Here is a 15,267-nt window from a genome sequence, read left to right on the forward strand (position 1 = left end):
AATAATTTGAAAGTGCTTCTTGTACATGTCTGCTCCCCCTTGTATGGCTTTTTCATTCAGATCCCAGCATAGCTCAAATCGGAAGCATGAGTATGATGCTGTTGTTACTACAGACAAAATCCTTCACTTACCAGGGCTGCTGGGAGAGCAAGTGTGGGGTGAGAAAGGAAGAGCACTGTTGTTCCCATCAACAAGGGTGCACCTCTGTGAGAAAGGGCGGAGACAACATCTGAAGTCCCCATTCTCTCCCTGTGGCTCGAGCACAGGAATGCTACAGAAGTAAAGGAGGAAACTAGCCACTGACAGTCAGCGGGGGACATTTCTGAGGGGTTATTAGCAGAGGCGTTGCTGCTCTGAAATCTTTCACAGGCTTGAAATGATTGCATGTTGGCAATTGCAGTAGAAAGGTCGACACCTGAGGAACAGATTGCACGTAAGATAAAGGTACGAGACTCCAGATGGCAAAAGACCAGACAGACACTTTGACATGCAGAGGGCAATCAGAGGATGGCGGAGTGGTCCAAGACAGAGAAGAGTCCAGAGGAGCCGCTGTTCTTCTGCGCCTTCTGCTCTGGCTGAGAAGTTACGGAAGACCGAGGCGACTTGTGCAGTAATGATTGCGGCGTGTTCTTTAGGAAAGAACGCAGAAACACAACAGGGGTTCCAGGAATTGAAACAAGCTTGTGTTGACCCCAGAGGCATTGTGGTGGGGATCAGCAAGGCACACAGGCCTCTGAAGCTCCAGCAGACGCCCGGCAGAGGGCAGAGACCACTGACTCATCCGAACCGTTCCATGGTGGCTTTTCATGCAGCCCGTGGTCACTCCAACCTCTGCAGTTTGGACATCTGGTGGCACATGATTGAGAAAGTAATCCTCTCCCTTTACAAAAATAGAGCCTGGGCCTGTAATACTGGCATGAAGAACACTCTGTATCGGTAAGTCTGATTCTATTTACTTGGAAGGTATGAGACCAGGTTCTCAGTCCCTCCTGTTTCCCTGTAAAAAGTGACCTCAATGTCCCAGGCCATTGTGCAAATTGGTTTTTCCATAGTCTAGAGTATCCTGTATAGTCCCTCTGGAATATCTACACACACACACACACACACACACACACACACATACACACACACACTCACACACGATATGTGTGTATGTATATATACATATATTTTAAATATGGACCATTTTGTATTCATTCTCAGGTCTAAGAGCATCGGTGAATCATTTATCCTTTTAATATCAAATTCACTTCCTCTTTCCCCACAAAGTGTTCTCCATACAGCTGGACTCTAAATATCTGTTGCTTTCACCGATGATCCTCAACACCGGGTGGTGGCTGGTGTCACCACGGCTGTGCTCAGCCTCACTCTGCCTTTGGCAAGTAGGGGCATGCTGTCCCTTTCAGAGGGTGATCTTGCTGTGTCTGTTACTCCAGCAGCCTCGCTTCGCTGTCCTGGGCAGAGTCAAGCTGGTCCGGCTTCGCAGCTTCACCTGCTCTTCTGCTGAGTTCTTTTTGCGTAAAATGAAATCAAAGTTCACTTGGCTGTTCATGGCATAAAAGACGTTTGCAGAGTCCGGGATCACCAGTTCTAGGAAAGAGACAGACAGCAGCTGGTCAGTGTGTGGGGGGCAGCCCTTCCCTGACTGGCAAAAGCCAATTCTGCCCAGACACAAGGCCTGAATGGAGTCTCTGTTTCCTGACTATAACCTAGACCAGGCAATGTGGATACTTCCTCATGACTGGTTCCAAAAACGTAATCCCTATCTGAAACTGAGCACAAGGTGTCAGAATTCCTCCCATGAACTTAACTGTTCAAATACAGAATGTTAGAGCTTGAAGAAGGTACAGGGGTAGGGACACCAAAGGCAGGACGGTCCCAGGACCACAGGCTCCTGCTAGCCTCCTGTCATCAAGTACACACATGCACTCCTACAGCCTAAGGGAGTCCAATCACAAAAACAAGACCTATAGCAATTGTCAGACATCTTTACTTGGATTAAACTAAGATACTTCTGACATAATTCCAAGTCAAACCAGTTATTTATTCTTTCTGAGCCACCAATTTGTCCAGAGTTTGCTTTTCAACACTCAACAACATCCACATAAGACAGTACATGCCACTAAATTTTAAGCAATATTCAAATTCAGTGATGCCCAATTAAACACCTGTAATTTATAAACAAGGGTTGTTATTACCAGTGGAATACTAAATCATGTCAACAAGAAGTTGTTTTATTGTTTTTAAAACCATAGAATAAAATGGGCAGATGGGGCTTTGTGGACATAAGGTCAGAAAAGAAAATGGCAGAGGCTTCTGGTTGCAGAACTGCATGAAGTGAGCTTCTGGTGAATTCCTCACACCAGGACCCCACAGCTAGCCCAAGATGAACAGGCTCTCCAAGACTGGTCCATGACGTCCAAGTGTGCCACAGGGACTAACACTCCCACTCACCTATTCTGGGGCCATAATGATGGCAATCCCATCTGTACAGCAGCTAGCATTTCTGCACAGCTCTTTCCAGTACATTATTTATGGTGATTTCATAATTGCCCTGTGCCGTCCAAGTGACCAGAGAGGGCTTTTGTCTCCAGGGAGCTGGTTAAGGACTATGGCCGGGAAGGCATTTATTTATAGAGACCACTCAGCTGGGGGCAAAGCTGAGCCCAGGTTTCCCGTGAGCCGCTGGATCTGCAGATCCACTGCCCCTTGCTCTTCTCTGCATCCACGCGCTACAGTTCAACAGACCACGTTGGGGAATTATTTTAACTGCAGCTATATTTAGGTAATACAACTGAGAGTCAGGGAATGGCTGGGAAGTGCTTGCTTTGTAGGCACAAGGTCCTAGATTTCACTCCTAGAACCTACACTTAAAAATAAAATAAAACAGCTAGATTTGCAGCTGGAGAGATGGCTTACAGTTAAAGAGCATTGGGGTTTGATTCCCAACACCAATAACCATCTGTGACTCTAGTTCCGGAATTAAAAACCAAAAGAAAAACAAACAAACAACAACAAAACCCAAAACTCTGAAACTGTAACATGAGTGCTTCCGGGCGGGTCAGACAGGACTGAGAATCACAATGTCAAGTAAAGGATGTGTGTGAGGCCTTGCCCAGACCCACTGCTTCCATCTGCTTCCCACTCGAGACACACAGAGACTGCTCATGAAAAATGAACTTCCCATGGGGAAGATAAACAGTGGACAAGAAGAATTCTACAGAAAAGCCCAGAAATAATCAGCAAACAAACATTAGGGGTGGGGTAGCAGCTTGAGACACTTGATTCTACAATAAGGCTTTATGTAGCTTGTCACTCTGCCACACCTAAAAAACACCACCAGGGGCAGGAGAGGTGATCTGAGGTAGCATGAGAGCTCCCTCTGTCAGGACAGCCTGGGCTTGCTGGCCACCAGCCTTGCTCCAGGCTCAGGAGCAAGGACACATTTTGTACTGTGCTGGTCACAAGTGCACACACACACACCTGTGCACTCATACAAACATGTGCATATGCCTCCACCACCACTAGGATCCAATGAAAAGAAAGACACTACATGCCCTTTCTGCTGTCAGCAGCTAAGCGGAGTGTGCATGAGGCTGGCACCTGCCATATGTAGAGAGCGTGCCTACCTTTGTCCTCCGAGATGACCTGGACCAGTTCATACTCCTCAGCTGGGTCCGACTCCAGATTGTGCTTTGACATAGCTCTCTGGATCACAGCGGGGGTTTTATCTTGGCTTGTCAACTGCAAAGACAACAAACACATCTGTACTGAACTTAGATCATGTTTCCTAAGCTCCTGACCTCTGACCTTTGCTGTCTCTAGGAAGGACGAAGTGAGTGGCAAAGAACAGGACAAAGAGCCAGACTCCTGAGTGTTAGTACTACTTCTGCCTGAGTAGGTGAAAGATGGCAGGTGGTTATCATAGTGCGACCTCCCCAACTAAAATGGGGGAAACAAAATCACCTATCACCCCACCCTAGTTAAGTTCCCAAATAAAAGAATATACATGAGAACAATGATCAACGTAAGGTAGCATGAGCCCTGGGCCAATGTGATCTTCATGTGCCAGCATAATACTATGACATTAGCCGACAACCAATAGAAAGGAATGGCTATAACTCTGCCCACTGACACTGCAAAAAAAAAAAAAAAAACGAACATGAGCCAGCAAACCATTTGCTAAAAGAAATGAAAACCTATGTCCACAAAGGCCTCTGAGCCACTTAAGAAGAACAGACTAGGAAGTAACGCCTGCAGTAGTGGTGAAGACTCACAAATGTGCTGAGTAAAGGAAATGAGAAAGAACGATGGCTTTAACCATAAAGCCTGTATCTGCGGCATCAGAAAACCAGCCTCAAGCTGAAAGAGGACTGACTGCTGGGAGGCCACGGGGAGTCTTCATTTGATTGAGGTAGACAGACAGATACATACACAGACTTTTAAAACTCAAAGAACTGAACAGTAAGATCTGTAACTGTAAATCACACTACAATAAAAATCAGCTTCTAATTAAAGCACAAAGGGTCTGTTTATCCTCAAGTGTGGTTTTCCTTTCCTTTATCTCAGTCGGCCTGGCAGTTCATTTTGAACACAGCTCAGGGGGCCTGAAAGAGGAACATCTGCATGGCATGTCTTCAGTGATATCTTTAAAGGCTAAGGAAGTGAAGAAAAACTCAGGTCGTTCATATTTTAAAAGAAAATCTGTTCTCACCAGGAGCAGATTGCTGGAGCCTGTCACATGTGCAAACACACACACACACACACACACACACACACACACACACACACACAGAGCTTCATTTCTTCAGGGCCTAGCTGCCTCCCTCTGACCCTCATGGCAGCTGGTCTTTGTGATTCAATGAACAGTAATAATAGCTGAGTGGATTTATCTAATACTAAAACATCTGGCTTATAGACTTACGAGGAAAGAATTGGTACACACACGTTTTAAAGGAGGAAATATATTTTTTGATAATAATAAAGGAAATCATCCCCAAACAATCAAAGTCGACTGGGAGTGTAATGCTGAGGGGAAAGCCACTTGTGGGGCAAACGTTTGGCTAAGATAGAGAAATTTTCAGTTTAGAAATCCAGGCTTCCTCTTCAGCGAGAAAACCAGATCACAAAATACTGGCAGTGGCCAAGAGCTTTCCTTGGGTCTTTATTATTTTGTGGCACAAATGCTACAGAGAATTAATAGTTAAAATTAGTATTAACAGCAGAGAAGGCTCCAGACTTCACCCTGTGTAACATAAAGGGTCCCACCCAGGAAGGGACAGTCAGTGACAGGAACCGTTCTCCCAAAAGCAGTCCCTATTCCAAGGAAGGAATACTCTGGGGACTCATCTATTTATACCTACCCAACACCAGCACATTCAATCCAAGATGTCTCCTACACGTCGGGTTTTCTCCCGACAGAGCAGAGCCCACTCCCCTGGGCGTGGCACATAGCATTAACCGCTGGGTGCATACATTTGTACTCTGATTCCAGACACTGTGGTCATGTAGATGGCTCCTATCTCTCTGGTTGGCATATGTAACAGAAGACCTGGGCTCCCACGAGCCGCTGTTCCTCTAGTGTGTCTTTGTTAGCTACTCCCTTATGACGATGACCTGGGCCTCGTCCCACACTCGTTCCCATTCAGTGGACTGAAAGACATGTATTATTGGACTCCAGCACCAACCCTGAATCACCGTGATTCTGGCAATCTATTAAACAATATCATTTGGATGGCCTAATTTAAAGACCGTGAAGCTGCCTCCTCTAGTAATTTCACCAGCCACCAGCCACCAGATGGCCCCAGGTCCTCCCTATTCCATAGAAGTCCTCCCTCTTCCTTACCCTCCACAAGTTACCAAAAGGCTGATAACGGAATGAGGGGGCTCTTACAGTACAGCGCACAGGACACTTGGCCTCTCATCTCCAGCCTGGGATCTCATTCAAGCCCTCGCCATCCCCTGCATGAACGATGGAGCAGGTTCCTTAGCTTGCTCCCCACCCAGAGAGCTCCTCCTGTTGCTCCAGCCTCTAGCAGCAAGCCTCCACAAGGCTAGTTATGCTTCTCGTGAACAGACCTGGTCATTTCTTAACATGATGCCTTCATGAGACCTTACCGCCTGTACAATCAACACAAAGTCCCCTGAGGAGGCCAGCAGACCATTTCCAACCTGGTCTGGCTTCTGTTAGAATAGCATTTAGTATGTGACCTCTCTCTTCCATTCCAAGTTCTTCAAAGATCAATGAGTCTTAGTCATCTCTCTCTCCTCAAAGCCCAGGGCAATAACTAGTGACAACACATCCTCAGTAATTACTGTATTCAATGAATAGTTCAGCGAAGGTTAAAGACAATGACTCTGCCCCACCTAGGCACACCTAGACCTCAGCTCGGAGGCAAATGAAGACATGAAATTTATTGTATTTTTTACTACAGAAAAGATTTTTCTCTTCTTTTTTTCTATTCTGTTTAGTGTATGATAGGCCCCACTGACTAAGGAGTTTAATCACCTAACACAAAACCTTACACAGTTAAGGTTACCACCATAAGGGGCCGAGTATGTATTCCAGAAAGACAGCTACCATCAAAAGTAGCCTTGAAAATTTCCTAGTCTGATGTAGTTTGTATAAGAAGCACATAAAACTCAATTCCATTTACTGCTGAAGTGTAGCTCTTGCTTATCCAGACTGCACCTCCGCCTTAATCCCCCACTTCAGGAGCTCAGCGCGGTCCAGATGGCTAAGGGAGAAAGCTGAGTCACCAGGAACTACACTACTGAGAAAGCGTGTTAATTTAGTAGTCAGGGCAATCGTAGGAAGAGTTCCAAGAAGACGTGTGAAGCAACAGCGTCCGCCCTGGACCACTGTCCCACGGTTACCCACGCTCATCATCATGAAACCAGACCCCAACCTGCACGAAGAGGTTTAAACAGTTCTTAAGATGACAAGACTATGTCCTCTAATGCACCTGTGCCATTAGATACACATACCACTAATCTGCACCCAAAAAGACGTTGCTGCTGTTTTTCATGCTGGTTTTGTGGGAGTGCAGACAGGCATGATAAACATGTGTGTTCAGTGGTGTCTGTCCGCGCCGCCGCCGGCACACCCTCCCGGGCAGGACGGCCCCTTACCATGATGCTCTTGTACATGTTGCCATTGTTGTCCTCTACGCTGATGCGGATGATACAGGTGTCTTCGTTCTGCTGGTTGTAAACGGGAGGCAGTACTGTGGAGGTGATGGATGTCACAGAGACGGAGCGCTTGTGGATTTTAGGGTTGTTGTTGCAGGTTGGAGGGGAGGACAGGGGGTTGATTAGGGATGACATCCCTGAGGAATTCGTGTCCATGGAATGGATCGAGGAACAGGAGGAGGAGGACTCAGAGAGCTGGAAGAGTTAGCACATTCCCAGAGAAAACAAAACCATTAGAACCTGGACCAAACAGAAGTAGATACAGAGCCTCATCAACTTAGGGTATTTCCTCCTCAATATCCTCAATATCTCATGGGTTTCTTGTCTCTGATACATACATACACACACACACACACACACACACACACACACACACACACCATGGGCTCATGTGACTGTCAGTGATTTAGTGGTTCTTTGATGGCTTGTTTTTAGTTGTCTGTATGGAAGCTAACCAGGAGATGGCAGCAGATACCAGAATATACAGGCTGTATAGGCTGGGTTCACAGATGCTGGGAAGCCTTTGTAAGAGCTCACTGATTCTCTCCACCAACAGTTCTCAATGTGGCCATGGAGAACATTCCGTCCCAACTACTTCACATTCAGATTTTGTAGTAAGAGATAAATGTCTTCATGTTTACAAGCATCTAAGATAAGGACTATTGCTTGTGTAGTTCTGCTGGGAGGGCCTGACCCCTTGGCCAAATAGAGAAGCCAGAGGCCCAGAGAGAACACTGGGCCCCACCCAGGTCCATCCACCCAGTCTCACTATACTAGGATCAGAGCACTCCATCCCCCTTTACTGTGGTGTTCACACAGCAAGCGCACAGAAAGCACAGAGCACCTGCACAGAGCACCGCACGCAAGCACCAAGCCATATGCAGCTGTGATGAGTTAGCTACTTTGTGCTAAGAGCCTTGGTACCTTCAGCACTGTGAGATGTTGATGAGCTTTCATTCATCTTTCTCATTTAGGTCACAGCCTGCAGGGTGGGGGGAGGGGGGGCATCTAAAACAGCATCATAGCGATGCCGTGAGCACAATTCAGCAAAATCGGGCCACTTGCCTCCAAGACACAGCCTTTGAGTATCTCGGCCCCTTTTCACATTTGCTGGTGGGACCAGCAAGATATACTTTCACAATCTACATCAAGGCCATTTGAGAGATGTATGGCTGCCGAAACATGCTTCTCTGAGTGACTGAATAGTTAAGATTCAACTGACATTAATTACTAGACAAAGGGATGCTTAAAGCTGACTGGGATGTATTCCTGCCATAAAACCATTAAACTGAACCATTTAAACCTGAGTTGTTACAGAAAAGTGTGTGTGTGTGTGTGTGTGTGTGTGTGTGTGTGTGTTTGTGTGTGTTTGTGTGTGTAATATTCAGAATGAGTTAAGCTGGATTATATTATAATAATCCTATAAAATATATATGCGCGCCATTCCACAGAAACAGACTAAGGAACTTAGCTTTCTGATAATGTGGCTTCAAAAAAATATAGGGACTATGTTATCTGTATTTTCTCAGGGCTGCTTCCTCCTATGGCATCCTATGTTAAGGGCTGGTCCACAGCCTGGGCATTCTACTATGGCCAGCAGGCTGCAATGCCAACTCTAATATGTAGTGTCTACAGGGACTGCCATGACATCATGTGCTGATGCTGTTTGGAATTCTTCCTCTGTTTCCAAGTGACTCAGCTTAGGCCCTTACTCAGAGTGGATAATTTTAACAGCATCGTCCTGCCTGCAAGTCTATTAGCCAGGAAGCTCTCTCTGTTCTCCAAAAGCTGCTTGGAGTTTGTCACTTTCACCTTCCTTCTTCCCTTGGGCTTTCCGTGATCCTAATAACATGTCTAGCTGAGGGGACAGTGCACTAGGATGGCACGTTCACGCGAGTTAGAACAGCTGACGGCCCCACATCCTTCCAAGGGCTTGAGTGGTAAGGAGCAAGCAGAAACATAACTCTCTATAAGTGATGATATGGCACATGAAGAAAGGAATGCAAATTACACTTTCCTTTTAAAGAAAACAACCTCCTATGGGAGAGCAATCGAGACCAGGAGGAGGCCCTAGAGAGAAGGGGTCTTCTGAGGAGCTCCTGTCTCTGCCTCCCATCTTAACTGCAGTAGTTCTGGGATTCAAGGTGCACAGAGCTGTCTGGCTTTTGTGCTCAGGGTCTTACATTTGTGTGACAAGTGCTTTGTCACTGAGCCATCTCCCTCTGGATTAAGATCCAACTGACGTCAAGTCATGGAGAATAATAATATTCTGAGTTTAGAAAACGTGATTTTTGAGACAATAGCCAGATGTTAGCTGTCTGAAGCCTTTTTCTTTCAACATCTGAAACATGGAGGACTGGATCTGCTCCATCAGTGGCAAAAAGGTGAGGAACAAGAATAGTTGGGTCACCTCTACCTGGTGAGTCCTAAACTACCTCCCAAATTACGACTTGGGGACACTTGAAGGGTCTCAGACTGGCGTTACTGCTGAGGACAGCATGCAAAGCAACACAAGTGCCCCCTACAGGGCAGACGACATAGGGCCTGTCACCTGTACTCCTCACTGGTGTGAACCCAAACCAAAAGGCCAGAAGAAATGACAAATGAACAAGTCCGATGGCCAAAACTCTCCCCAAAATGCTGTGGGCTCTAGTCATGGCAGAGCTGGCCTCTCTGAGCCAAGCTCCTTGACCAGTAAGGAGACTGAAGGAGATACTTTCTCTTACGTATTTGTGCAGCCATGAGGAATGGACGGGTTGGGGCTCCCACTATCAGTGCATACAGCTTGCCATCTATTTCCGCTGTGGTACACTGTATCACCATTATCCAATCTTCACCCCGCTGCAAACTGCACCCTCTGCCCTGTGATTTGTTTCATGGTTCCTCCCACTGAAGCCAGATCAAATCTCTCTGATTCAGTTATTTATGTTGGATTGGGCCACATGACTGCTTTAAGCAATGGATTGTTAGTGGGTATGACCAAGAAAAGGCTCTCCCTGTGTGTCCTTACAGGGCAGGGCTTCTTCCCTTCCTCTTCATACATTTCAGCATGCTCAGAGAATGTTCTAGAAAGCCCATTACTCCAAATAAATAAATAAAGGACAGATAACTAAAGCAGGCTTAAGTTAAAACTGTGGTATAGGGCCAAGCCCAAAGTAGCCAGTCCCCAGACACATGGAGGTTGTTCTACATCACTGAGTTTTAGAGTACTTTCCCATGCGATGTTTTGTGGGACATATGTGGGTAGGACAGTGCATGGCACCAAAAAGCTGGCATGCATCTATTTCTCACGCTTTGTTCCTTCTCAGGCAATCCTGCATCTCTTGAATAAATTATACTTATTTTTATGGGCCATAATCCTTCAGTGCACTTAGACATGGACACAGAAACGTTTCCAGGGACAAAGGAATACGCCAACCTCCTTAGTACTTTGTATCCCCTGAAGGAACTCTGGTTCTGATGTACTGAAACCTGGACACAGACATTCTTCACATGACAAGCAGCAGGCTGGGGGCTGCAAGAGGAGAGAATTATGGGAAAGCTTAGTATGTACCTTCTTCTGAGGCTCATCCGGTGTGTCCATGGGTGTGAGGGAACCCTCCTCGGCCTCTGAGTGGTTTGACTCACAGGATGACACGCTGACTGAGTCCATACTCTCCCCAGAGCTCCCGCTGGCTGTGGACTTGGGCTGCTCTTTGGTGGGGGTGCTCCCGGGGATGATGTCAGACCCCAGAAACAGTCTACAGGAGACACAATGCCAAACATCCGGGCTGTTACAAACCCAGAACCTATGGCCGACTGAATAATGTGTGACAATTAAGCCCTTAATGTTTTTTCAATCATGTATGTTCTATTGTAAATACTGTTTTAAAAAAAATACTATAATGTTTCTAACAAATAGTAGTGACGATCTTGTCCCGGTAGATTCTGTCCAGCCTCAACATCAGTTGTGGAACTGATGGAGCCAGAGTCTAAGTCATTGGTCCTCCATCTTTTAGCAGTCAATGGACCGCTGCGACAGGAGTAGCATATCAGTACCCCACCCCCTACTGCTTCCTAGCCTAAAGTGAACTTTGAACTTTGTGAAGCTGGAAAGGGTAGGCGTGCTCTGAATAAGAAGCCATGGAAGAACACTTCTGCTTTGAGCCATCTGGCAAACTAAAATAACCCAAACCCTTCTCCATAAAACAACTAGGTAAGAAATATTAAAACCTCTTTTGAGCTGAGCTGGTAAGATGTAAGGGAAATCCCTACAGGCCAGGCCTTATAGAAAAAGGGAACTGAAAATCGGAAGCTGATGAGCTATTTCTGCAGCTGGCCAGGAAACGGAAGTCATGAATGTTGGCAAACAGTCATTGTTTAAAAATAAAAAATACTAGCACAATTTAATTATACATAATAATAAGGTTCCATTGATATTTCCATACACGTATACAGTATGAACTGATCATGGATTTAACACATATACAGTACTGTGAAATGGGGGTTCTGCTTACTAAAGTAAGGTCGATAAAACCTAATCTCATATATAAGCCAAAGGGCTTTACCCTCAGTAAGGAGAGAGGCTAGAAAAGTATCTTCCCACAGGCACAGGAGACAACAGGGGAGTCTGTCTGTCCTGGCCTAAATTAGGACAGAAGAAATAATGTCTCTAAGCATGATGGACCCAATGGACATGAAACAGACGTTAAGGGGTATAATAAAAACACAGAAAGTCCTGCACACGTGGAAGAGGAGAGCCAGGAGACACTGAGGCTGGAAAAGGGAACAGACAGATGCAGTGTCTGAGAAGATTCCAGAGCTTCTGAGCCACAGCAGCCCACTGATCCAGGAAGCACCACACCCTCACATCACAAAGAAACCAAGATGTCTGCAGGCAACTGGTGGGCTTGGCAAGTGTCAGGTGAACTACTTGGCCTGGGCTACTTGACCAGGGAGAACTGGCCAATATTCCCTAAGGACTGTCCTTGTTTGCCCCTAGCCAATGCAGGTAATGTCCACCAAAAGATTGGTCTCAAGTTTGTAAGTGAAGGAATCTGTGTGAGAGAGAAGCAAAAGGTCAGCTTTATGGCGCACAGTTGGTCATCTCAAGCTCCTGCTACAGAAACTGGTGCAATCAAAGTCTGGATTGAACAAGCACCTTTTTTATTCCCTTTCTCCTCTCCTATGGTTCTCTCTCCTCTCCCTTAACCCTTCCATCTCTCTCTTTCTTCAGAATGTAATTTCACCGTCTGATAAAATCTGTGTAAATGTAACTCTGGGCTGAGTATGCATTCTGGTCCTCCCATTATAAACACATGATCCACCTTATCCATACTTCCGTTTCCTGGGCTCCATGATTGGAGCTAATTATAGAAACTGTTTCCTAGATCATGTTGTAGATTTGATAAACATATGTATTGCTCTATAACAGCCCTAGCTTTCGGCTCAACTAATCCATTCTAAACATACTCACTAATCACTTACTGTGCTGGGGGCAGCATTTAGATCCTGTGAACAGAGCAACAAATACAACCAAGGCGTCCCTCCATGGAGTCTAAGTTCTATACAGACATAGAGTATACAGTATGGTGGAAGAGGTTAATGCGATGGAAAAAAAAAAACAAACAAACAAAGACAGAAGACAACCAAGGGAAGGCACCAAGGACAGGTAAGATGAAGGGCTATAGTGTCCAACAAGCTTGTCAAGGTGACATTTCTGTCACCTGAAACACCTGAAGGAAGTGAGAATGTGAGCCATGTTGCTCTCTGGGAGAAAAGTCAGTAGAACAAAGGCAACTAAAAATGACTTCCTGGTGTGTGTGAGGAGGTCTTGAGGTAGCTGAAGTGCAAAGAGTGGAGTGAACCGGAAAGAGGGGACAGACAGATGGAGACAGCCAACAGGGCGGTGGTGCTGATGCTATGGGGAAATGGGGTTCTGTAGACAGTCTGAAGGCCTCTGGATTCTATCCAAATGGAGTGAGGTCTCTCAAAGTTGACCACAGAAGGCCTCCTAATCTACCATACACGATGAGCAATGTTTCTGTTATAACACTGCTTACTCTAAACTGTGGGAAACAGCCGATAGGAATGAGAATGACCAGAGGAGACTGCACCACTGGAAGATATCTTAAGAGAAACCATTCTGGCCAACATCTGAGGAAGCTGGCTAGGAATAAAGACCATTTCTAGCCATAGGAAGGGCTAGTGTGAAGGCCCTGAGCAGGCAACAGCCTGGTGTGTTTTAAGGTTGACTAGAAGGCTGGTGTGGTGAATCTTGGTGAACCAGAGCAACTGTTGTAAGTGAGGGAAGGTTGGGAGTAGACCCCTTAAGGCCTAGTAAACTAGGACCTAGAATTGAGACTTTATTTCAAAATAAAACCATTGGGTGTTTTTTAAAGTAACATAATCTACTGTTAAAGGATCACCAGGCTATTTAGTGGAGAATGAACTGTTGGGACATATGACATATGAGGACAGCCATATGACTGCAAAGCCATATGTTGGGGGAGTGTCCTCTCCCCTCCCTGATGGGACCCCTGATGGGGGACTCACAGGCTCAGCCTCTTCACCATGCTCTTCCGAGGCTTAGGGGAAGTGGTGTTGGCATCAGCAGCGGCTTCAATCTCACACGAGAGGGCATAGCTGAGAAAGACAGGGGAGGTTTGAGGTCAATTTAAGCACAGAAGAACAGATTCCCAACTCATGTGATGTACTAGAATACTGGATTTAGAGGAAGGTTCTGCATATCCAAAGTAAAGCTATAGACTGAGGCATCCTGGCCTGAGTCTCCGCGGGAGCTTGCTGACGGCCGTGCTTACGGCCGGCCACGTTTGATAACGCACGCCTCTCCTCCTCCCCTCCTCCGTTCACAGGCAGATGGACAGTGTGTCCAGTCTGCAGGCTTCAACACTAAAACGTGTGACACTGGCCAGAGCTGAAGCTGACAGCAGCCTGCCCTTGATCATCCTCATCTAACCCCAAGGCCAGGGGGAGGGAAGGGTGGGGGAGGATCATCCTCCCTCCATGAATCATCTGCCCTTCCTTTCTGCTTCCTCCTTCCAATGTGATTGTGCCTATGCACACGTTATGTTGTTTTCTAACATTATGTTAGAAAAGCGAAAGAAGGTATTTTTGTAAAATATCTAACCTTTGGTGAATAGACATATTTATTACATTAGTTATAAAAATATATAAATATAATTACAGACATTATCTTTAATGGCCAAAAACTGTCTCAATTAAAAATGGCCCCGCTTCAGATACTGATATGTCAGGCAAATGCTAACTGCTACACATACAAGAAGAGTTTCTGCTTTGGAGTGTTTCTTGTGAAAGCCTGAGGCTGTAGCTAGCACAGGTTCAGGGTGAGCAGGTAGGAGGGTCATGACACCCACCATGCCAGTGCCTCAGAGCTAGGGAGTAGCCAGGCCGACCTGCCATGACTACAGTGCCCCCTCAAAGGCCCCGAGACTCACAAATACTTATTTGCCATTCATTTCACTCTTCCTTATGGGAAGTCTTCAAAGAAAATCTCCGGTCTACCTCAGGGATCAGCAAATGTTCTCTGAATCAGACCAAATAGTAAGTATTTTAAGCTGTGGACCATATGGTCTGTCTTTAACGCTCGAGGAGCAACCATGGATGTGAATGAGTGGGCTATATTCCATTAAAACGTTATTTATGAATCCTGAAATTTGAATTTCAAATGACAACTTTTCATGCCACATTCTTTTATTTTTTTTTCTGCCACTTAAAAATGTGAAAACAGGCAGTGGGCCACATATGGCCTACAGACTAATCTGACAACCATCAGACGAGAGGAAAGAAAGGTCGGAACCCACTAGGCCAGCAGTCAAAGCACTAGAATCAGTGTGTCTTTCTTTGCACATCAGCCAATGTTCTGAAAGCTGTGTCCTGGGCCCCACCCACAGCAGAGGTATCACTGGCCTCCAAACACCCAGGCTGTCAGGACCCCAGGCCTTCACTCATGTTCCTATCTTACTCTGTCTGGAATGTTCTTCTCTAGCTCTTCTGGTGATATCTCCCTCCCCAGCCCAGCCTACTTGGTAGTATCTGTCAATCTAGCCCATGCCC

General features: G+C 46.0%; 1 protein-coding gene across 4 annotated transcripts in view; it reads right to left on the reverse strand.

Moving 5' to 3' along the window:
• Positions 1-1,218: 1,218 nt before the first annotated feature.
• Positions 1,219-15,267, reverse strand: part of Rgl1 (ral guanine nucleotide dissociation stimulator like 1) — a 243,937-nt gene continuing 229,888 nt past the window's right edge. For all 4 annotated transcript variants that reach the window (XM_034512785.2, XM_076941338.1, XM_034512786.2 and 1 more), the window contains 5 exons: positions 13,726-13,815; positions 10,745-10,931; positions 7,132-7,386; positions 3,630-3,744; positions 1,219-1,590 (listed from right to left, as the gene is read on the reverse strand). In XM_034512785.2, the coding sequence (XP_034368676.1) occupies positions 1,403-1,590; positions 3,630-3,744; positions 7,132-7,386; positions 10,745-10,931; positions 13,726-13,815 (835 nt within the window). In that variant the 3' untranslated portion in view covers positions 1,219-1,402. The remainder of the gene's footprint in view (positions 1,591-3,629; positions 3,745-7,131; positions 7,387-10,744; positions 10,932-13,725; positions 13,816-15,267) is intronic.

Source organism: Arvicanthis niloticus, chromosome 10 (genome assembly GCF_011762505.2).
Source record: "Arvicanthis niloticus isolate mArvNil1 chromosome 10, mArvNil1.pat.X, whole genome shotgun sequence".
NCBI lineage: Eukaryota > Metazoa > Chordata > Mammalia > Rodentia > Muridae > Arvicanthis > Arvicanthis niloticus.